Source organism: Xiphophorus couchianus, chromosome 11 (assembly GCF_001444195.1).
Source record: "Xiphophorus couchianus chromosome 11, X_couchianus-1.0, whole genome shotgun sequence".
In the NCBI taxonomy this organism is placed as follows: Eukaryota; Metazoa; Chordata; class Actinopteri; order Cyprinodontiformes; family Poeciliidae; genus Xiphophorus; species Xiphophorus couchianus.
In genome coordinates, this window is record NC_040238.1 from 11339791 (window position 1) to 11364359 (window position 24569).

General features: G+C 36.3%; 1 protein-coding gene across 1 annotated transcript in view; it reads left to right on the plus strand.

Annotated features, from left to right (window-relative positions):
• The window catches only part of doc2b (double C2-like domains, beta), a 118439-nt gene that overhangs the window by 68943 nt on the left and 24927 nt on the right, over positions 1–24569 (plus strand). Inside the window, exons 3-4 of the mRNA XM_028032305.1 lie at positions 12565–12639; positions 19432–19541. Of these exons, the coding sequence (XP_027888106.1) occupies positions 12565–12639; positions 19432–19541 (185 nt within the window). The remainder of the gene's footprint in view (positions 1–12564; positions 12640–19431; positions 19542–24569) is intronic.

Below are 24569 nucleotides of genomic sequence, written 5' to 3' on the forward strand. Positions count from 1 at the left end.
GAAGAACAGATAATTTATACATTTTTTCAGCAGAGATGTTGGCAATAATTTTGGCATTGCAATGGCTGCTGGAGGTGAAGCCTAGTAAGGTAGTTATCTGTTCAGATTCAATGTCTTGCTTAACCAGTATTATAAGTGGACAATCTGAAAGCCGTCAAGATCTTTTAGAGGAAGTTAGTTATTTGATATATGGTATAAAGCAACAAAAGATAAGTATTCAATTCACATGGGTTCCAGTACATAAAGGAATCATAGGTAATGAAAAAGTAGATAAGTTGGCTAAAGAATCAGTTAAGGCAAGAGAAATTGAATATGATGTCCCACTAAGTAGAGCAGAAATAAAAGTAATTATTAAAGATAAAATAAATAATATATGGCATGAGAGATGGAATTTAGAAGAAAGAGGAAGGCATTTACATAAAATACAGAAGGAGGTAATTATAAGAAATAATAGCATAATGAATAGGAGAGAGAAAATATGGATTAACAGACTGAGGATTGGGCATACTAGTTTAAATAGTGGTTTAAAAATAATAGGGAAACATCCATCAGGTGATTGTTGTTATTGCGGGGAAACAAAAGGAGTAGAACATGTGTTGATTTATTGTAGGAAATATATGAAAGAGAGGAAAGAACTGGAAAGGGTAATGAGGAGTTCAGTAACTGGCTAATTTATTAGAGAAGCATCAATCACATGACATAATTCAAGCATTTATTAAATATTTAAAATATACTAAATTAGCTGAGAGGATTTAGTATGTATGTGTGTGTGAGTGTATAAGTATGTATAGAATTTAGTTATTTATTTATTTTTCTTAAGATTTGAAGATATATAGGAAAAATTAATTTCTGAAATTACATCTCCGTCCAGTTGATGGCGGTAACACGCAAAGTGTGTAAACTGCCATAAAACGCAATAGAAGAAGAAGAAGAAGAAGAAGAACACTGGAACTGATGGAGGAGAAAAAAGGAGAATGAACAGAAAAATGGCAGCAGGGGAAAGTAAAGCAAGTATGACAGCGTATTGGGGCCAGAATACATTATGTTTAATTATGAGAATAACATCATAAAATTACAAGAAAAAAAGTTGTTTTAATGAAGAAAAAAGCTTAGAAAGTCATCAAGATCTGACGTGACCAGCAAGTTCATGTGGCGTAACCCAACTGCCTCCTAGTAGCTTGGTTTGAATTTATCCTTCATGTTAAATGTTATGCATCAAACTGTTGAGAGTGACTGCAGGCTGAACAGGTGGGATCAGAGTTAGAAATGGCAGCAGGGAGTGAGCAGACAGGCCCTATAGAGACTATCTGGACATCAGATTAGATGGCAGACGGCTGGCAGTTGGACAGGCACCCTGGCAGGCCGACCGAGTAGGAAAAAATGAGGACACATAATGTCAGCAGAAGACAACAAAGTGATTGAAACAAATTTGGCCTAGGTATGCAGATCTGGCAAAGACTAGGAGGAAAGACGGTCTTCAAACTGCTGATATCAATGAATGTCTGACGTGAAGCAGCGGGAGCTCAGAGTGAAAAGAAAGCAGGAACTCAGACAAAGACAGTCACAAAGTTGTAATTATGCTGATGTGTTTTCTCATTGGTCTAACTCGTATCCCTGTGTTGTACCCGTGAAAGAGACAAGAGGAAGGATGCATCTTTGGTTCCTAGACTTGCTGATTCTTTAGAAACCAATCAGTAGGATATTCCTAAAACGTCTTACCCTTCTTAATGCCTCTTTTAGAAAAAAATACTCTCCTAAAAGCATGCCAGTGGAGCTTTTCTTTGAAGCAGTTCCTTAAAAGGGGCCGATTATGCAAGATTCACCTTTTAGATGTTTTTATACCTCCATTTGGTTCTCAACTGCTCCTAAAAACAACCCAAGCTCTTAAAAAACACTTGGCCATTTTTTGACAAACGTGTGAATGTTTTTTGTTAAGTCACAACTGATGGGCACTGCGCTGTTACCTAGCAACTCAACCTGAGCTCCAGCACATTTGGTCAACTGTAGGCGTTTATTCAATGGCTGCTGGAAAAGACAAGTGTTTTTTTGTTTTTTTTTGTTAACTTACCATCCAAACAGAAATTGCTGTATTCTTGTTTTTTTTTTTTTAATATTTTTATTAGAAGGGAAAGAGACATTACAGGCAAAATCTTTACTCTTAACAAAGTATGCCGTGATATACATCTTCTTTATGGCATCGATAGAAACGAACAGGTTACAGAAATAGAAGAGGTAGAAAGTACCTAACTGACAAAAGGCATACAATTTACCTCCTATGAGTATTTTTCTTTTTCATACGAGAACAAGACACAAGAACAAACCTAATAAAAAAAAAAAATTAAAAAAAAAGGGTGGGGTGTAGCATTCAATCCGGGGGAAGAGACTGAAGAGAGTGAAAGAATGTCATGAAAGGGCACCATAAGTTATAAAATTTGGCTGAGTTGCCTTTCACTGAATATCTAATTCTCTCCAGTTTTAGAAAGGACATGGTGTCTTTTAGCCACTGATTGCTAGAGGGTGGTTTAGTTAATTTCCAGTGGAAAAGAAGACGGCGTCTTGCCAATAAGGAAGTAAATGACGTCCAATTGATTGGAAGTGAACTGTTTGTAGTTAACTGGAAGCCCAAATATGGCAACATGGGGAGAAGGTTTAATATCCAATGAGAGTCATAGACCCATTCTAACATGTTCAAGGAAGCATAAGAGGTCACACTGAAACTGTTCCAGTCTTAAACCAAATCTGGTGCTAAAGCTTAAAATGCTTGTATAAAAAAAACACCTAAATTATTTTCTCAAAAGTCAGAGAGAAACACTGATATGATTTTTCAATAAAATGAATCTCCCTGCCAACCACATTTCAAGCTGATCTAAGCAATATATGAGTAAAAGTTTCATTTTGAACCTTTTACTGTTTCACTCAAATTGCTTTAAGTCAATACTAACCTAATATTTCACTTTAGCCAAACCTAAGCTGCTGTTTTCTTACATCAGCAGTATTCACCCCGGAGAGATTTCTTCTTTTTTCTTTCAAGTCATTCATAAATGCCTCCTGTCACCAAACCAAATTTACCATCAGATACAGTTAACCTGAGTAATACCTTTATGGACTTTTTAAATCATGGTTTAAAGTGTAACTAACCCAAAACTAATTTTTTTTCTCCTGGTAAATGGTCTGCATGGGTTTTTAAGGCTTCTATCTTTATGTTTCTGTGCAAATTTTGATGTTTTCATGTACATTTATTTAATTCTGCAATATTTTGCCTAATACCACTTCAGTACTGCCACCTTTATGTTGAACAGTCGCTACTGCAGTTGAATTTTCTTGGTTACAAGAGCACACACAAACACAAAGGAATGAACTAATAAAAGTTAAGTTTGTTTTGCAATGCAAACATGGCAGTTCAAAGTGCTGTACATCATAAAAACGGAATACAACACCAATTATGAAGCAAACATTAAACATTTCATTTAGTCAAATATCATCATCAAACAAATATACATTAAATATATTCAATGTGATCAATGTTCCAGTTATTAATTAATAGTAGTTGGTGTAGTTTTTTTACAATGCAGTTCCAGCTAGAAAGTTTATTTCAATATTTTTTTTACTGCTAGACATAGTTTGACAAATACATAAATTCAAATTAAAAGTGTTAAACTGAACACTTTTAATTGTTCAAGTTTAATCTTACAGCACATTTCAGCAGCAAGGCATTTCAAAGTACTTTACATTATGAAGACATTGCATTTTGTCAAATGCCATCATTAAAATCATTGATACACATCATATATGTCGGTCAATATTCCATTTATTATTGTCTAAAAGCAAATAAAATCATCATTGTTTTGCCAGTTTTGTGTAAGTTGTTTTTTTTCAGATTTGTTTTCCATAAAAACTTGACCTAACCACATTAAAGGACAGTGGGCAATGAACTGATGAGGGAAAACCAAAATGGAACAAGTCAAGACTTCAGAAACGATCAGAACACAATATAATCAGCTTAATCTAAAAATGTATTGATCACCATCTGCCAACCGCTCTGCTCTAAAACCCTTTCAATTATCAGTTTGTTGACGATGGTGACGATATCAACAATAGTGACTATAGCATTTAATGAGACCTACCTGTACAGTTTCCATATCGGCTGCTATTGTTTCTTAATGATAGAAAGTCACCAGTGCCTGACCCTTGACCCCAGCCGCCTCAACATAACTCTGGTTCAGTCTCTTTTGAATTAGATCAATAACCTCCTCTCCCATCCAACTGGTTATCTGCTGCTCACAGTGATTGATGCTTCCTGCACATGTTTGTTAGCAGGTCATTCAGTTATGATAATGAAGACGAATCCCCTGTCGACTGATAGAGGCTGATAGAACGATGGAGAAGATGCGCTCATGTGGGAAATAAGGGCTGTAAAAAGAGATAAAAATGATTCCCTTAAAATAAACATGTCGGTTTCATGAGCCCAGAACCCGGATTAAGCATGAGAAATTAATTGTCCCAAAAGTTGCTGTGATAAATGATGATATTGTTGTTTTGAAATTATTTCCAAGTAACATAATGGTAACAGCATAACAATCCAAGTTCACCATCTCAAAGGTAAATACATTTTAATTTCGAATTAACATTTAATACTGGAAGTGGAAGACATTTTAAATATCCAAAATGAATAAACAAAAATCAGAAAGAACAAATGCGGTTAATTAGGAAGTTTATGCAAACATAATTGCAATTCAAAAAGTGTCTAGCTGCACCAGCCTTTTGTCATCCAATCTTTGGGAAAAGGAGACAGAAATGAGAAAAATAATCAACATGCAAATGGAAATGATCAAGCTTGTTTTAATTTATCATGCGATTGATTTATTGCTTACTGTGACAGGCTCACATTCAGTCATCATTATCACTGATGTCATGTTAATTTTAGGCTTATTTGAATCTTTATTTATAAAGATTTCTGATTTATCAAACCGTTGCTTGCAGAATGTAGTTGTGTCTCTGTCCTTCTGGAATCTGCAATGCATGTTCTACAAAACAAAGTCGGGCTTAGTGGTTTCCAAAGTCAGGGATTTAAGTCGGGGTTACAGCAGTGGTCGGGTCTTAAGATGATATCCGGATTTTAAAATAAGAATGAGAAACAATTTCTAACAGCACATTGTGGCCCAGAACACAGAGTGGAACCAAATAAATGGTACAATACGTGTCAAGACTTTCTTGTATAATGAGCTTATTAGCAAAGTTTACAAACTTCTTCAGGGTCAAAAGTCAGCATCTTCTGTTCTTGTTATATTTTCTGTTTTCCAGTGTTAATGGTGTTTTTGCAGATGCAAATGACCACATGTGCATTAATGTGTGCATAAATTCACTTTCTTGAACTGTGAAAAGTTAGAACTCATTTTTACTTTGAAATACATGCATATATATATTTATTTACTGATATCTGATCCAAGAATTATGTCGAAATTGGTCCTGATACCAGATCAGTCCTAACACTAGCTTTTACTTAGCATTTCTTCAGTTTGTAGCAGCCATTCACTTCCACTTAACACAGTTTAATGTCAACCAATACGCTGCTCTCAGTTTAAGTTTGTAAGAAAATAATAATTTATTAAATTTAAAGGCTTCCAACAACTTAATGCCGCACATAAAAGACCTCAGTGAAAGTGTTTGTGTTCAGTAGTGATCAAAATATGTAGGGCTGAAACCATTAATTGCTCTGTGATTAATAGGATTAATTGTAATTAACCGATTATTCAAATAATTGTCAACTAATTTAGTAATTAATTAATCGTTAACTGGAGTATACAGACTCAAAAAGCAAGTCAATTTGGTGAATAACCAAATTTGTCTGTAATTATGTTCTACTTACGTATAATTCAAATGGAATAGTGGTAACTTCACCTGGCTCAGATTCTGTGAAAAAAAAAAGAAGTACCTATTAAGCACCTTTGGCTATCCAATTATTAGTCAGTTAATAAATAAAACGTAAACAGATCACCCCTACACTGTTTTGATAGCAAGTCAAGTGGAAACAACTGAGCTTTTCACATGTTTGTAAAACTATTTTTTTTTAGCTTTAGTAAACATTTAATTGATTAAAATATTTTTTTTTCTCATTTAAAAATACAATTGAATTATTTGCGACTATTAATGTATTTGTAATACTGGATAAAAAGGCTTAATTAGTTAACCAGAAAGTTTGCAGAATCCACCAATTTTTTTATCCCATTAATCATTAAGCAATCGGTAGATTAATTGTAGATTGCAGCCCTAAAAGTATACCATTTAAAATATTAGTCACATTCATTAACAGCTCAGAAGTTAGAGGTTTTTGCATGGTGAAAATATTAAATAATCTAAAATCTAAAATTGTTGAATGTGTTTTTATATTTGAGAGCTTATCAACTCAGACACCTTGACTGTCAGACTTCAATTTCTTTCATGCGTTGTACCTCTGATTGTACATTTCTGTTTGCCACAGACTACCTGCTTTTATCAAATAGATTTGCATAAATCTAAAATTCGACAGCAGAGAGCCGCAAATTTGGTAGCCGCAAACTTCCCAGAGTCTTCAGCAGCTAATTAACTCGAGGAGGCGGGTTCAGTTTCACTTCTGTAAAAGCTAAAAATCAACTCCAGTGTCAGCCGCAAGAAAAGTTGGAGCTGCACCTACAGAGAAAACTCATATTCTTCAATTAAAGTTGAAAAGATCGGCATTCTCTCTGTGTTGTTTCCTAACCGTCATGCCACGCTACAACTTCATCTGAATGATGATGATGAAGATGATGATGTTGATGGCGGTGGTGGTAATTATTTCTTCCCAGAAAAAGAGCACAACTTCATTTTGCGGCGTTTATGTCGGGCTGCTATTCAGCCGAGCTGTTCTGAAAGAAGATAGAAGGTGTGGATTCACTCCCATCTGCCTTTTGCAGGGGTCATTTTCCCTCCAACCCTCAGTAATTATGATCAACAGAGTATTCACGGCGTTCTCGTGCAATCAGCGGTGTGACGCAGCTGCCTGTTAGTCGCAGGCCAACCTCGTGTAATGTCTTCCATCTCGGTGGCTGTTCAGGTGTTTGCTGGAGGCAACAATAGCAGCAGATGAAAGCGACACTCTAACCTCCCCAATCACCTCTCATGGTGCTGCTGCTCATTTAAGGAGAAAAACACAAAACAACAACAAAAACATGTACATTTCAACGTTACAGAAATTTCATATATATATAGAGAGAGAGAAAAAACTTGCCAGAAGACACAAGATGCAGAGTTTTTTGTCAACCTGTAGTGTTCAATGAGATGTTGAGCGAAAGGAAATGTTAGAAAATGGAGATTTGGGATTCAACCTACGGATCAACAAGAAATCTAAGTCGAGACCTGAAGTCACCTGAGGAGTTCTCTGGACAATATGTCATTGCGAATGGTCTCCTGTGTATTTATTGCCATGTGGGGTTCTCAGTAAATACATAGGGGTCAAATATTTCACTTTGCAACATTGCTTTGAACCCCGTTTACTGTACACATCATCCCAATAGAAATTTTTTTTCCCAAAAGCCTTCTAAACAACAATTACTAAACTATACCTTATACAGTTTGGGTCTCAAAATAACGTTGCGACAGAAAACTATCCTTCAGAGCAACCTTGACTGATCTTAGCAGTTGTTCGCAACATTTAAGCCACAAGTGTTACTGTAAAATCTATATTTAACCCTCTGATGCATGAATTATGATCCTTTGTGTCAGAATTTTTTTTCCATTTTTTAAAATTCTTTTCTTAAGGCATAAAAAAGGTAGGAAATTTTTTTTGTAAAAATAATTTTTTTATTTTTTTTATTTTTATGTGATCAATTGTAATTTTGTCCAAATACAAAGTTGTTATTTGAAAAATACAACAGTAGTATTGATCCCTAGGGGTTATCTGATGTCACAATATTTTTTTTACTTGCAAGAGTCGTCTACAGTAGAAGGAGGGACCGGGTCGGTTCTCATGCTTTTGTGTCTGTCGGCCATATTGTATTTAATAAAAATAATTTCTTGCATTTGCAGCTGATGGCCAGTAGTTGATGGTATATTTTATGATGCATTAGTGTCCATTTCAGTGGTCTGTGTCCATTTATAACATAAAAATCCACAGGAAGCACAAGAAAATGGCTTTTAGATAGCTGTCCACTGTAGTGACCACTATGCATGAAAGGGATAAACTAATAGAATCAGTGTGGAGAGTGACAGGTTATTAAATATAGTTTACTCTATCTCAATGATGCATCCAAGTCATATCAAAAGACACCCAGCGAAAGTTTATCTTCATCTGGTTATTCTTCTAACTTGGTTTTCATAATATAGTCTCCTTTGTCTGAACAGTCAATATTTTCTTCAGAAGCAGAATGTGAAAAAAAATCTGAAACCATGAGAGAAAATGCAGACATATTTGAGATCCGGCTAAAGAAATCATTGTCACTTTGTTTCTATTTGCGCAGATGGAATGTAAAACAGTATTTCCTTATTGGAGAGGAAGTCGAGTGTGTCATTTCGCTGTCAGTAATTTCTTAGTGCTGCGCTGAGAGGCGAACTGTTACATTTAGCCTGTGGACAAATACGCATACAACATTTGTTTGATTTTTTTTCTTTTTTTCAATTTGGCTTCATTGAAGAAAAAAATAACTTCAAAGAAACGTAGCGGCCATGTTGGCTGTTTACTCAGATGGAAAATGGGTTCCCGTCGTACATTTCTAACCTTTAACTGAACCCGTATTCATTTCTTTAGTTCATTTGTTTGTGTTGTATTCAGCTTTTACAGAGACTGGAAAGTGCACGGCGTTGAAGTAATAATTTGTTTTGGAAATCAATTTCTTCAATTTAAGAAATGATGTGCTCATATTCACTAATAGACTGGCAGATAATAAACGGCTCACAACCACAGTGCATAACGTCTCAATCACGCCTGTTTGATCACAAATTTCACCTGCTCTAAAACAGAAAAGTAAAAACAAAACACTTCAAATATATATGATGGAAACAAACTTCTACGTAACCACAGCTGTTCATAAAGAAACCTGTAGATGAAATTCAGAAGATAAAATTCAGAACATTCATGTTTCTAATTTATTGGTGGGAATGTAACAAATGAAAGAGATGATGTTTATGACAATAAAATGTATTTTAAAAATGGTAGAAGTCTCTGATCTCTTGTATATTATCTGACGTAGATATCATTGTTGCAAATCAACTTGATTTTCTGAAATGTCTTAAAATCCCTTCTTTTAACTCCTTAGACTTTTTGATGTGACGATTGACAAATATTGTCATTTGCTCACAACAAATGTCATCTTGAGTTGTTGAAAAATCATTTAAATTCAATCATACATACATTCCAGATGATCCTAATTATCAAACAGTACAGTAAGCTCAATTATTCAAAGTAGTGAAAGCTTTCTATCAAATAACAGATTTCCTGTGGATTTATTTAAACCGTGAAAGCAATGATGTTCACATTGAAGCACTTTATAGGAATAGAAACATGTAGCCAGGCAGTAGCGAGCAGAGGGTTTCTAGTGATTGTTGACATCTGTTACATATCCATGCTGTTCCTGAGGTCGGGCTGCAGATGACTTGCAGGGATGAATAGCAGAGCGCAGAGTGGATGACTCATCTGGTAGAGTGATAAGACATCCCTCTGATTTCTCATTAACCGCCACCAGCCCCATCGGCTGACTCTACACTAGTCTTATTTTGACCAAATCCCCGCAGCGTATGTTAAGGTCACTGCAGAGGCGAGAAATCCCGACACTCTCTTTTCTGAAACGCTGATGGTGATGTGTAATATTGATATAAATTTGTTCTGAGCACAGATTAAATTTCTAGCACATGCTGTGGTTTGAACTGTAGCCCTTAAAGCCAAAATGCAGCTGCTCTGTTGGGCCTTTTCTGTGAATTATGACTCAACATTTTGCACCAATATGCAGAAATAAACTAGATAAAGTAAAAACCTTTACAAGAGCCTTACAAAGCCACATAGACGCTTCTATTCAGGACCACTGATAATAACTGAACACTATGACCACATTACACCAATACTGGCTGTACTTACTTCCAGCTGAGTACAGTATTTAAATCTGTCATAAACAACTGCATGAAAGTTTTTCACCAAAACATCTCAGTTTGAATGTCGAACTGCATTGAGTTGCTGCCATGTGACTGGTTAATTTCCTATTTTTGTAAACAAGTCGCTGTACGGTGTACCTAATAAAAAGCTAGTATGTTGCCACTTTATCTTTTTAATATTAGAACTAGAATTGTGAAAGAAATATTACAAAAAAACAGAAAATTCTAGCATTAAAGGCCAAAATGATTTCACGCTGATTCTCTTTAAACCACCAATAAATCAAACTGATCGTTCATCCCAAGCCGCAACAAACGCTGTCATCGGACAAAAGAGAAACTAATTTCTCACCGTACCTTTATCGAAGAATTGCCCTTTGTACACTCAGTGTTTATGAATAAATTATAGTTGGACTCAGGGTTTTTACTGGGTTTTTCTGTTTTTTAATAGTTGTGCATAGTAAAACTGGCAAATTCAGCAGTTGTAAAAACATGAAGCGGACTCTTCAGCTCCTTTTGAAATGCCAACCGTCATAGATTGAAATCCTCTTAACATGTTAAATCACCTCCAGAACTCGCATTTGGAAAGAAGTTCAGCAATTCTGTATTTCAAAGGTCCTTTTAGTTACAGGAATAATCACTCTGAAAGCATTTTCTGGTCTCAGTGGTAAGACTGATAAAAAATAATACTATTAATTTACAGTTGGGCTGTAATGGAAACATGGATTTCTACCACAACAAATGTTTAACAAGAAAATTCTAGCATTAAAGGCCAAAATGCAGATGTTAACATCTGCAGTGACCTTAACAAATGTTAACAAATGTTTAACACATCTTATGATGTGTTTAGTAACACATCGTAAGAATAATAACCTTACGATAAAAGATTTTTACACATGCAAGAAACATTGCTGACCTGGCAATAACTGCGTTTCCATTACAAATGTGCGCAAAACTTTGTAGATATTCCACTAATGTTGAAAAAACAATTTTGATTTTGCAATTGCAGTGCTTCTGTTAAATAAGTAATACGGTGGAAATCACACTTGAATGAGTTTGTCATTAGTTGTCTTTTTCATATTTTCCACCAGTAGTAACATTCGGTTGTTGATCACATGACTCGTGTGATGCGAAAAAAAGTTCCCATTACAGTTTTGTGAAATACACTCATTGTGATTCATCAAATTCTTTTGTGCAAATCCTTTCACAAAAAGAAAATAATCCAAAAATGTGATTTTTTTTTTAATTGGTGTTTCTATTAAAAATTTGTTTTCAATTCCGGTTTGTACAATTTTAAGGTCAATGGCAATGCAGCTACTGTAAGTCATAAAATATATCAACAAAAGCTGAGTTTCCATTGCAAATGTGTGCAAAACTTTGTCAATATTCTGCAAATGCCAACCTGCGCAATTTTATGGTCTAAAAACAGATTTCAGCGTTTCCTTATTTGAGGGCATGATTGTAAAGGGGGCAAGGAAATAACTGCAAAGTTGTGATTAAACATTTCTGGTCCAATTGTTGCCACAAAAGCAACCAGCACGATGGTCCTCCACTTGAGCTGGTCAAACATTCGGAGACTAAAACCTTCTGGAAACATGTTGTCACTCTAAAGAACTCTCTCTGCAGCCCTGCAGGGTCTTTCACTTCACCCAGTTGGTTCCTGCCCTATTATGGTTGTTGTATGGTTGACCTTTAGATCCTCACCTCGGCTGGAGTCTTATTGATTTGCTCCTAAAGGGAAAGTTAAACCTGTTTTGAGTTTGCTCCCTTACTCCCCTCAGAGTTTCTGGGAGCCATCCAGGGTCTTTATACGAAGGATTTCCTGCCCTAACCTCTCAGATCCATAAGTAGCACACAATGCGCTGGTGACTATAGTCTCCAAATGATAAAATTAGCTGCTACATATAACATTAACATGCATATTGCTGTTCTGAGAGGAAAAGACTTCCTTTGGTTGACCTTTCTTCGCTGCCTTTTCATTGACCACATAATTGCACAAATTGGAATTACGAAAATAAAATTGTTTAATGGAAACATGCCGACTCCAAACTTTTTGATAAAACATTTTTGCGCTAGGATGAGGTGATTTTTCGACTGTATCAAAATTTGTGTATTTTGCAAAACTGCAACAGAAATACTTTTTTTGCATCACACAAGTCATGTGATCAACAACCAGATGATCACATGACTGGTGGTTACTGGTGGAAACAACAAACAAGACGACAGGAAGTGTTAGCAGGATTATTGTGTAGCATGTTTTTTAATGATATATCAACTCAGCAAACGTATTTACATCAGTTGAATTGCATTTTTTATTTAATGCAAAATTGTGGGGTTTTTTTACATTAGCGGAATATCAACAAGGTTTTGCACACATTTGTAATCAAAACAGAGCTACAGTCTTCCTTTTTCCGTTATGTGGGATATAAATATGCATAAATTCCTCAACAGCTTTCTGCTCTGCCTCTGTAGGGGCTCAAACCGATGGACCACAATGGACTCTCGGATCCTTACGTCAAACTGCACCTACTGCCTGGCGCCAGCAAGGTGAGTGTCGTCACTGTTATTGACTGTATGTCCTCTATCATCCCAGTTCTGGGTGGTTTTCCTCAATCAATGTTTGTTTTGAGAAATTTTGTGTTAAAGATGGATGCTTAGTCAGAGGTTCTTCTTTGTGTCCAGTCCGTTTTTGTTGTTTGTGGTTCATGGATGAACAGGGAGAAAATGTTTTGGACATTCTAACTTCAAAAGTTGAAACTAAAGAAAAGATTTAACTTTTAGCAGAAACTGTTGCAGATTCTCTAATATAAACTTTGGTTCTTCTGCCAGAAAAATTGTGAAACTGACTAAATCTGCTCCTGTAGATATAAACTGTCGAGATGACTCAGTGGTTGTTTATTAGGGACAGTGAATTGTCTCACTTTTATTGCACCAGACAGAAGTCTTTGACAATTCTGTTAATCCTGAAACAAGAGATTCTGCAAATGATTAAAATCCACAAAGCAGCTTATTGAAAGCCAAAGATGTCTGATTATCCGTCTACCTGACTCACATCTCCTCTTCCTCTCAAGCTTTTCTACGTCCCACCATTGATTTGAGCTTTGCAGTTATTTGTATCATGTATCCTGTGTACAAAGTCAAATATCTACATGTGTAAGATTATTTCCTTATCGATGGGTTCCTATCCCACAAATATTACTGAATATTTTCAGCGCATGGTGCAATAATCATAAATAACACTTTATTAATAATCATATATTTACAGGCATTCCTATAGATTACAAAATATATATAAATATATTTTTTCTGAATAAAAATTTCTTCAGGAAAAATGCTCTTCTTCTGCTTTCAGTAGATGTTTTATACACATGTATCTATAAGCAACTATAACTTTATTTATATTCAGTCTTTTAAGATATAAAGATCACAAAGTTCTTCACAACAAATCAATACAACAACCAGTTGAGACACAAACTGCATGACTTTGTTTTCAGCCTAACATGTATTTATGAAGGGGATGCTTTTGGGCAGAGGTAAAACCTTCATGTTCAGTTATTCAGTCTTTGTCTTTCATGCTGAGATTTTCAAGTTGCAATCTTCAGTTCTGGTGCTGACACTGTCACCAGAACTGTGACTGACATAGAAATTGTTGAATGCTCCAAAGGGCTTATTTTCTGTATTTGATCAGTTTCTCAGGCATGAACATGGATCCGTTGATCACGCCACCATTTTGTCTTATCTGCCCTCTAATGAAGACAAATAAAATCCTCAAAATGAAGTAGCAAAATTTCACATTGAAAACATAAAATTTGTCAGTGGCTGCGATGTTGTGCCGTCACAAACATAAATCATGTGGGACTTTAAGTGGAACGGTGAAGTAAACATTCCAGGTGGGTCTGTTGTAAAGCAAAGCATTGTGGGACTGCTTGGTACAGCAGAGGATCTGTGATGCTGTGGGGCCAAGTTCCCTAGAAACTTAAGATCCTGACATCATTACGTTCGTGCTGATTGTGCAGGAGGCTCTACCATTGCTTTTCAAGGATGTACGGTTATATAATTGTACATCTGTTTGCAGTCATTTTCACATGCGAGTGTAAACGTGGCCAGCAGCAGCTGATTTGGATTTAAAGTGACAGGAGGTCCTAAAACAGCCCATTCTGAAACTGAGCAGACTAAAATCTCATTATCTAGAAATTATTTTGTGTAGATAATGTAATGAACATGTTTATGGTATGATTCATAGATCTGTCCTAACCAAGGAAGCATAATAGGTCACGTTTAAAGTCAAATTTTCTGTTTGAGCTGCAAAGATAGAGGAACACTTTAAAGGCGGAGGCTGTTGGTTCTCTGCAAGCAGAGGGAAACACTCATCATGTCTGTCACCCTTTATTGTTGCCTTCAGGAGTTTGTGTCACTGTGAGTTTTCCAGGCAGCATTTGGCTCCAAAGCAGCAAGCAGAACATAGTGTTTTTGTCGGCACATCTAATTTAAATAAACCCTGGGTTGCTCCATGTGTCCTGACACTGACGGGGGACTTTGAGGTGTCACAGCTCATTTTCCAGAAGTGCACAAATGTAATAATTAGCAAGGGTGCAAAGATAGACGGGAATATCAGGAATAATCCATTCAAAAAGAGCTTTTGAATGAAGCTATCGTGCAATTATTCCCCTACAAACAAGTCTGTCTTCTGCTGCTTTAAATCAAACAGCTCCTCTGATTTAATCTCCTGAGGTTAAGGCGGAAATATGCCAACTGTATACATCATCTGTGATTATCTCCCTTCTTACGGGAAGGATTTCTGAGATACAAGAGAGCAGATTGCTTTGTTTGTTCACCACACATTTTAACAACTTCATCCTTCCAAAAAAGAAAATGGTTGTTTTTTTTTAAAGAAATGCAACAGTTTACCTGAGAAAAGCCCTCACCAGACTCATCTCTCCACTTTACAACGCTGCATTCAACAGTTTGCATTGGATTTTGTGGTTATAGGTTTGGATTCTATAGAGAGCAAAGAGTGAAAAATTGTGAAATAATTATTTAAATGTCATTCATTGTTTAAAACTGGAAATAAATACAAAAATATTATATTAAATACAGAATTAATTATATTTGACTCAATATAATTAAATATATTGATTTTTTTTAAAACTATATATTTCATATTTTATATTCTAGAGGTGAAACGGATCATGATTGTCAGCACACTTTAGTAAATTTACCACAAATCCAGTGTTTTTCAAAGTGAAGGTCACCAGGGGGCGCTACGGAGGGCTCAGCAGGTTGAAGGGAAAATAAGAAAAAGAATGCAAAAATTTTTAAAATTAGTCTAATACACTTTTTAATCATAAATTTAACTAATTTTTTTAAATCATAAAATCAAATCAATTTTTCAAAGATCATTTCCCATTTGCACTTTTATCAAGATGCTTTGCACTTCAACCTAGCGTAGCAAGCGCAAAACGGAAAAGTTTCTGACAAGAGAAGAACCCGTATCTGTTTAAAATCAGAAAGTACGTGGCAGCTGTTATGCTAAATGAAAGTAATAATAATGGAGTAATGAATAAAAATGAGAAAAAAACATTCTCTTCAAATTTTGAGGGTCTACAAAGGGGGTTCCTTCGCCAGAAGCTAATGCTGTTTGTGAAACCCTGCTCTAATCATTCCATCCTAAAAAAAAAAAAAACAGTCTACGTTAATAACTGTACCTGAAAAATGAAATACGCATTACATATTTGGCATTCCCTACACCCAGCTCTTTGATGACATATTGTCTCGTTAAAGGCAGTGATTGATCCTCAGTCCTCTTGTTAGATTCTTCTGAATGAGGCTCTGTTTCTGGAAACGTGCTGCCGTTTTACGTCAAGCAGCTTTCTGACAGCAATTTCGTGTCCTTTTAGACTCATAGCAGCTGTAATCATTCGAACCAGAAATGCACAGTTAGAATGAGTCAAAGGTTAGCTTGAAACAAACAGTAATTATCCTCTATGAGCCACCACCACTCAGCCAACCACTGACTTAATATTGCATCTACTTTCTGGAAGCGCTGCTTCCTGCATGTATGAAGAGAAAAAATGAGAGGATCCTCTAAAAACGCCCTTGCTCTTACAAATGGACTAATAGTTTCTGCCATTTGCTGAAATGCTGAAGGTCAAGATGTACAGTTTTAGTCTGGCTCTCTGCTGCTGCTCTCCTTTCCTTTCCCCGCTGATAAAGTGGTGCATCTTCTGTGAGGCGGTGTCATGGCAACAGTGTCAGCACCCACAGCTTGGAAATTAACTTCCCAAGCTCATACTAATGCTCCTTTTTACAGTTTCTGACATGAAAGCAATTATTTTTAGGCTCTTGATAGTTTGAAGGACAGGTGTTTTTATTTTCTCTCTCGTTTGTTTAAATTTATTCTGGGGTGTTTCCGGGTATTTCTCTGTGTCCTGGTGGGTGTCACCACTAATACCAACCAAGCTCCTTTCAGCTTAACTCAAATAAATTTGAGTTGTCATGGATTCTTGGACCAGTAAGTCGAATAAACCTCTCCATGGCGGCCTGTTGCCACTAGGATGTGTCTCCTGTATCAGTATGAGGCCTCACGGGGGCCTTTGCACATTCTGCCGGCAAAACACGATGCCGTCTCCTTCCTGTCGACGTCCCCTCAAAATAGTCATTAGGCTCGGTCGAAGAGCCTCATTAATGGCCAGCTGAAGAGGTCATAAGTTATGTTTGCGTCCTAATGAGAAGTGACGTTTCACGCTCTGCTGCGAAGCCAGATCACAGCTTCATCACTTCAGAAACCGCAATCCAACACAATGAAATGCTTGTAATTATTCCAGATTAGGCTGCACTGACGGGTAACATTAAAGTTAGTGGTGGGACTCGATTGAAGATTTTAATTGAGTTAATTTCACGGTCTGTAATTAATTAATCATATTTTAATAGCTTGAAGGACAAAAAAAAAAGCTACCAAAAAAATAAGCAATATTTTCAATTTCAAAATTGCTTTTGCTGCTAAAGTATTGAATAAATGCACATATGAGCTCAACATCAAACATATCAATTGCTTGTTTTTCCATCTTTTATTTAAGTTATTAAGCCATCAGATTGGTGCAAAATTTTATTATACCTGTTCAGCTTTCAAGTGTTGATCATTCATGGAACTTCTTTGAACAAATCCCTCTTTAGAAATGTAGACTGTGGTCTGTAGCACTGGGGATGTCTGCACTGCTCCATGTTTAGCATTGAGATGCTATTTCAGGCTAGCTTCACTGATAAGTTAGCTCCTTTTAGCACAACTTAACACAACAGTCTTTTCAGGCTTTGTTGTTCATCACTGTTGTTTGTAAATGTTGCTTTAGTGTCTGATTTATGAGTGTACCAGAAACAATGAATGACCAAAGTCTCAGCTGGAACCTTTGAATGGAACAAAAATACAAGTAATTCTTAGTAATTAATTAATCAAAATGAAAGCCTTAAAGTTCTGGCCCTAGCTAAAGTACAAATTTAGCTGGTGCTTAAAAACCTTGATTTTAGTGAAATCTCAGCTTTCAGCAACTATTCAAGTAATAATATCATGTGGGAACATTTTTGTAAGTGCAAATGTGCATTTCTTCATCCTGATTTGATCTGCATTTAGTAATAGGTACTGAATCAGTTCATCACTGTGGTGAACTGTCAGCTTGTGTATGGCGAGTGCAGGTCAGAGGTCGTACTCAGATGTTTGTTTGTTTGTTTGTTTTTCTTGGATCAATTTAATTGCCTTCGCAATTAAATTTCCATCATGTACTTTGAGCACAAAGTTGAAAATGTCTGCGCCTCTGCAACAGATGGTCAAGTGTGTGAATTATGATTTTGTCAAAATGACAGATGGCCTTCAGATATTTTCCATCATCATTTTAAAAAAATAAAGATGGAAAATATTTGCAACCACTTGACCTACTACCAAAAAAGTCAAGGTTTTATTTATTTTCATATATAAAAACATCCTCCTACTACACAATTATGCTCAACATTTTATTAGTCTCTCATAATAAATCCCATTAAAATGTGGATTTGAATGGCTATGAATACTTTTACTAGGCCATGTGTAGTGCAGTTTCCTGGCTTGTAGAGCTCACTTTTTAAAACATTAACACCCAATAAAAGCCAGTAGTGTCATAAAAACCTTAAAGCCATGGAGCAGACTGGCACTGTGTTTTTTTCTACTTATAGGTTGTGATTCCAACAAATGAGAACATATTAACAGCACCCATGAAAACATAATTATATCAAGCCCAGGGTTTATTGGATTTAAGTGAAAGTTGCTTTCAGGAGCCATTATGGTGTTTAAAAGTGTCGCATCGTGTATTTGTGTTGCTCCTCAGTCATCCAGGAGGATTTCTCTTTAGAGTGCACCTGCGCATCAAACCTCCCACACGTCCCTTTTTAGCTTCAGATGTAAGATGTAAGGGGCTTTTAAAATTACAGCTAGTTAGAGCAGAGATCTCGAAGTCAAAGGGAAAGTACTGTAGTAATTGGCTAGAGAGCAGCACCTTTTTAGCCTCCACTGCTGAAGCGATTATGACACCAGTGGTTCATTTGTAGCATCCCCCCCTTCGCCTCTGAACTGCTGCTGGTTGAGCTCCAAAACTGGCTTCTTGCTCCAGATATGAAGTCATTTTTTTTAATTTAACACCTTGCTGTTCTTCCATGTTAAGATTGTGTTAAAGCTCTGAACCATCAATAACTTCTTTATTTGTTGTGCAAGTTTAAGGAACAAGGCTTAGATATTTCCCTGCTGTAAAACACCTGATTTGGCTGTTTGCAGTTCAGCAAACAGCTGGGCTGAAGCAAGGAAACACCTAAAACACGCAGAGCACCAGGGTTGGGCTTTACATGATGAGCACATACAGACAATAAGCAAGAAGATTTACTTTTTCTCAAATGTCTTTGACAAAATTATCAACAATCATACTTGAATGCAGACTATGATTAATTGTTATTCCAGATTCATGTAATTGATTTCAGTGTAAACTAACTGTTTTTAATTGGAGTGAATCACAAGCAACATCATAGGCTTTTCAATTAATCACAACCATTCAATTTTGGACTTTCCCTGTATTTTTAGAAGATAATCCATCCCCCCGTTAGTTTTGAGCACAGGTATTAATACTTTTGCCAGGCAGCAGTGAGATTATATTTGCATGCACGTTACAAGACGTCACGCAAGGACCCTGTGAAACATTTTCCTGGAAGTTAAAAAAAGAAATATTGGCAGCATTTCAATGACTCTGGGGATGAGCTCTCCTTAGCTGTCAGGCGAACCAGTATTCAATCATGAGCTTTAAGTGGGGGATGTGATTTGTGTTTCAGGCGAATAAACTCAGAACCAAGACCCTGCACAACACACTCAACCCCTTCTGGAACGAGACCCTGACCTACTACGGCATCACCGACGAGGATATGGTCCGCAAAACTCTCAGGTACGCTCAGCGTCAAAATGACGATAGTGATATGTATCAAAGAAAAGGCAAAAATTCAGAATATTTGGGAAAAAAAGACAACAAATGGAGTTAGTGGGGGGAAAATGGAAGCTGAGAAGAGAAGTAAGGGGGAGAAATGATCAGGAATTACAGCAAGGAAGGAGGAAAATTTAAGTAAATCGCAAGAATTAAATTAGGAAGGAAGAGACGAGAATGAAGAAAAGAGACTGAAAGGAAAGAATCGGATTAAACCAAGTCAGAAGGAAGAGAGGTAAAGTGGCATAATTAAAGAAAATCACAGGAACTGGGGAGATAATAAAAAAGCCTAAATGCAGGAAGTCTAAGAAGAACAAAGGTTTTAAAAAGTAAAAAAAAAGAGTTAAAGATGACAGATGGAGGTAGGAAAGCCTAGAATAAAATGTTTTTATGTTCCTTCTATAAATGTTCTTCTTGCCCCTGAGGATAAATAACAATTTTACAGTGTTTACTTAACAGCTGACTGTTAGGTCCATAGATGGGCAATCTTCCTGTTTACCCAGTTTGTTTCTGCAAGCTCCAAATCAAAATAAGCAGAATATTTTTACTTTCATACTCAAATGGGAGGCTTAAATTTTTATTATTTTTATTATTATTATTATTATTATTATTATTATTATTATTATTATTGTTGTTGTTGTTGTTGTTGTCTTTCTTTTCAGTAACGACACATAAGGAAAGACTTGAAGCCAAAAACATTTAACTCCCTGTGAAAATTATGGTACATTTATGTAAGTTAAGCGTTACTTCACCTCCACTGGCTCCCTTCTTTGCACCAAAGTGTTAACAGCGTGCAATCAAGTGGTGGAGGAAGATTATGCAACCATATGCAGAGTTTTTGTTTTAGATGGAACGAGTACAGATAAGTATGTTGGTAGCCTAAATATATCTCTTCTGTTGGACACATAAAAATCCTGCGATATTTTGACCAGATGGTCACAAACATGCAGCTAACAATTACAATGTGAAAATGTGAACCGTTATCCCCATAAAGCAGGTAACTCACATCACTTCACTAGTTAAAGACCAGGGGCCTCATGCATAAAGCGTGCGTGCGCACAAAAAATGTGCGGCGCCATATTTTACGCACAAGTCGGCATGTATAAAAATTAACTTTGCGTCAAAGTTGGCGTAAATATACGCCAACTTTTACGCTGGCGTGAAAATGTGTGGCAGCTACGCAAACTTTCTGTACACAATATCAAACTACAAAGCGTCAAAACTCACCTAAATACACTTAAATCTGACGACATTCGGTGTTATTTAGACCAAGAAGCATCAAACCTGATGTTTTTCAGAATTTTAATATTTTATTGTTTAAACGTAAACGATGAAAGTGAACCGCATTTATCCTCAGACAGTAAGCTAACATACACAAAAAATAAAAAAAGCAAAGGTAAAAGGATGCGAAAACCTCACTAGAATGTAAAAAATACATTTCCTCAGTTTATGTCTCGTAAAGATGTAACGCAGTGCTCTGTGCGCCGAAGCGCATGAAATGCATCTATGGGGTCATTTCATTCTCACAAAAAAAATAATAAAACATGGTTGGATCAGCAGATTAACTCCCAACAGGTTTGGTTATTTTTAAGGTGATGGAGGTGTGTAGATGTTAAGTTGCACAAAATTTGAGACCAAACTTTAGCTATAAAAGAGAACAAACACAGCTTTAATTAACATTTGCAAATGGAGAAAACATTCAAAGCTCACATCTCAGTGAGAATCGGATGAGTTCTGACTTGGGGCTGAACGTCCCCTCATTTACATAGGATACATCACACATTACTTAGTCACACCCCCTGGCTCAAGTGTCAGGTAAAAATCTATACGTTACTTATCTGTAAGTTTCAGTCGAGCAGGGTTGCATACACATTCACAGCTCAACTTTAGGCATTTCTCCAAAAAGCCTCTCTGCTGATGGCTAAACAGATACTAGTAACTGAACTTCTACAAACTAGGCTCATCACCTTAGCCATGTCTCACATTTCTAACTGCTGAACATCCTGTTCTTCACTTATTTGAGGAGGGTCAGAAGAGCATATGTCCTGTTGAGCTGCAACTGAGTGCAAACCTTTAATAGAAATATCATAAAGTGTACATTCAAATTTATTTAAACTTTGTTACTAAATTTTTCCGTCACATAGACAACCACACGTATATAAGTAGCTGCGCGAAGGTGAGCCGCTAACTGTGGAGCGCTTTGGCTCTGATGGAGAACTTCGCCAATGGAAGGATTCAGAGGGAGCGATTGATCATATAGATCTGCTGGTAAATGTTGATGATGGTTTATTGGTGTTTAGATTCATCCAGAAAAAAAACATCTTAATGGAGAGTCAGATCAACATCTATGGCAGTGATGGAGTGAATGGAAAATATAATGAAAACTAAAGATGTAAAATATGTAGCGGGGCTTGAAAAATGCCTTTAGTTGAATAAGTCATAAAATTCTGCCGCATAAAATCGGAAGCAAACAACATCTGTATGCTTAACTATTACATGTGGCGTCCCACAGGGTTCAGTACTGAGCTCCAAACTTTTAATGAGATTTTGCAGATGATGCAACCATGTTTTGTCCTGGAAAAGCGTTAAAGCAGCTCTTGGAAGTTGTCAGGAAAGGAATCAATAAGCTTAAATTCATATTATTGATTATTGATTATTGATATTATTGAATGTTCAAATATTGATTTGATGAAAATAAATTATAAATAAATGTAATAATTTGTTTGCTCATGATTGATTTGAGAACAAGCAGTAAAAATGACAAAATATTGAATAGTGTAGATATGCACACACATATATATACATACTGTATATATTAGGGCTGTAACTAACAATTAAATTATTGATTAATTACTCTATTTGATGATTTTGACGATAAATAGGATAATCAGATAAAAAAATGGTCAATTCTATAAATATTTTATTTAACCACTTATGTTTATTTTATATAATATTAGAAATACATTACAAAAACTTCAAATAAACTTTAAATGATGAAAATAAACATTTTCTTGCCTAAAGTGCAACAGCATAGAATAGAACAATATTTTTTCTTTAAAAAAATGCATGTAAATTCAGGATAAGCCACTTTCTGCTCCCTTTTAAGCTCTTTTACTTTTTATTTTGCAGATCCTTTTTTTTGGGACATTTTTTAAAGTTCCATTTCCTGGGTTTGTTTTGTTGAAATTTTAATTGCTTGACAGGAAATAAACAAAGAAAAGAACACTGCAGGTTATGCCATTCATTCAGAAGCCACCCCTGTGCTCAGTTTTAGAGCCGTTAAACTTTTCAGTTCATTAGTTATTAATTCATATTTACAGTATTTACACATTTTTTGTTCCAGCTGAAGAAGTTAGTGTTTGGTCAGACAGAGACAGTCCGTTGTATTTGGGCAGCCGATGTATTTTCTGACCCACAGTGATTGACTGCCGCTCTTATCAGCGCTCTGCAAACACATTAGTGTGTGTTACCGATGATTTTGTGTCGCATGGCATCAAAATCAACTGAAATGTTGCCACTCCGAATCGCAACAGAGACCTGAAGAAGCATCAGCATGCGTGAGGCGTGATCTGGTCAGCCATTCCAGTGGACTGCACTCCACGTTCCCAAATAACACAACTCATTTATTCCTGCAAATTGAAACATGATTTCAACACCACCCCTTTTATCAGTACTGTTATTGATATTGAATGTCTGATTGCACAACATCCAACGCAACCTGTGGTCCTATTACATTAGGCTATCGGGCGTACAAAGGCAGCATGTTTTTTTCTTTATGCGGCTGCTCATTATGCAGAGAAAAGCACTTGAAACAAACAGTATTCATCTACATGAGCCTGAGTGTGAATCATGTCATGTCAGGGCAGAGAGCCCTTACACAGGGACCGCTCTCTGCATTTATTGGAGACGCACTGTAGGTCTGCTGAGAGCTCCGATTATTGGTTTCCATTGTAACTTTAATGAAATGCTGAAGAGGAATATAGATCCCAGGCTGAAAAGTGAAACCAGAAGCTCACTGTTCGTCTTTTACCGCTGACTGATTTCTACCTGAATTAAAACTTTCATAGTTTTAGCAACCAGAGTCTCTTCTACTGTGCTAAAGTTGTGTTGATCAGTAGTTCTTTAGGACATACGTACTTCTTGTCACTCCTTTTCTGTTCAGTTCTTAGAACAAACTCACCAATAGTTTCAATAGCTTGTCGAGACAAATGGAAAATCAGCTGATCACATGGCAGGAAGTTGGTGCATCTGGACGTGGTGAAGAAGTTCAAACTCAGAATCAGACATTTTAGATTGGACTTAAGAGACATTGAACGGGGCATTGTTGGTGCCAGATGTGCTGGTCAGAGATGATCACCCCGAGTTTTGCTACATTCAGCTAAGAGCAGGAAACAGAAGTTACAATTTAAGTCTCCACGATGTAAATATTAAAAAGCTTTAAAAAAAAAGAGAGAGAAATGTTCCTGCTCCAGTGATTCTCAAGGTACACTTCCACTAATGTGCTAATAGAGCTAATTATTTGTTCATCACTTTAGCCCTTTTATGCTAGCTTTGAAAGCTCACTTAGCTTCCCCCTCAATTAACTTTTCCAGTTAAATTCTAAAAGGGCTAATTCACTTGGCTGTTTTGCTTACAAAGTTCTACTTTTGTGTTGAAATTTTTGGTTATTGACTGTTGAGAATCCTTCCAGTAGTTAGACGTTTACATTCATGCTCTTACTTTGAAGTCTGTTTATGCAGCAGTTCCATTTCCTCTCCTCACATTCCCTTTTTTTAAGAAACTTTGAGGATGCGGCAACAAACGAACCAATGAGACACACAGAAAAATACAACATGAACATTCAAATATGGCTTTTAATTAAGAAAATACAAACAAAAATTCACATATATGATTTGGAGTCTTTTTCCTCACAATCTCCAGCCGTGATTTGATGCAGAAACTGACATTTATGATCTGCATGTTTTCTGACTGAAGTCCTACCTTCGTAATTTA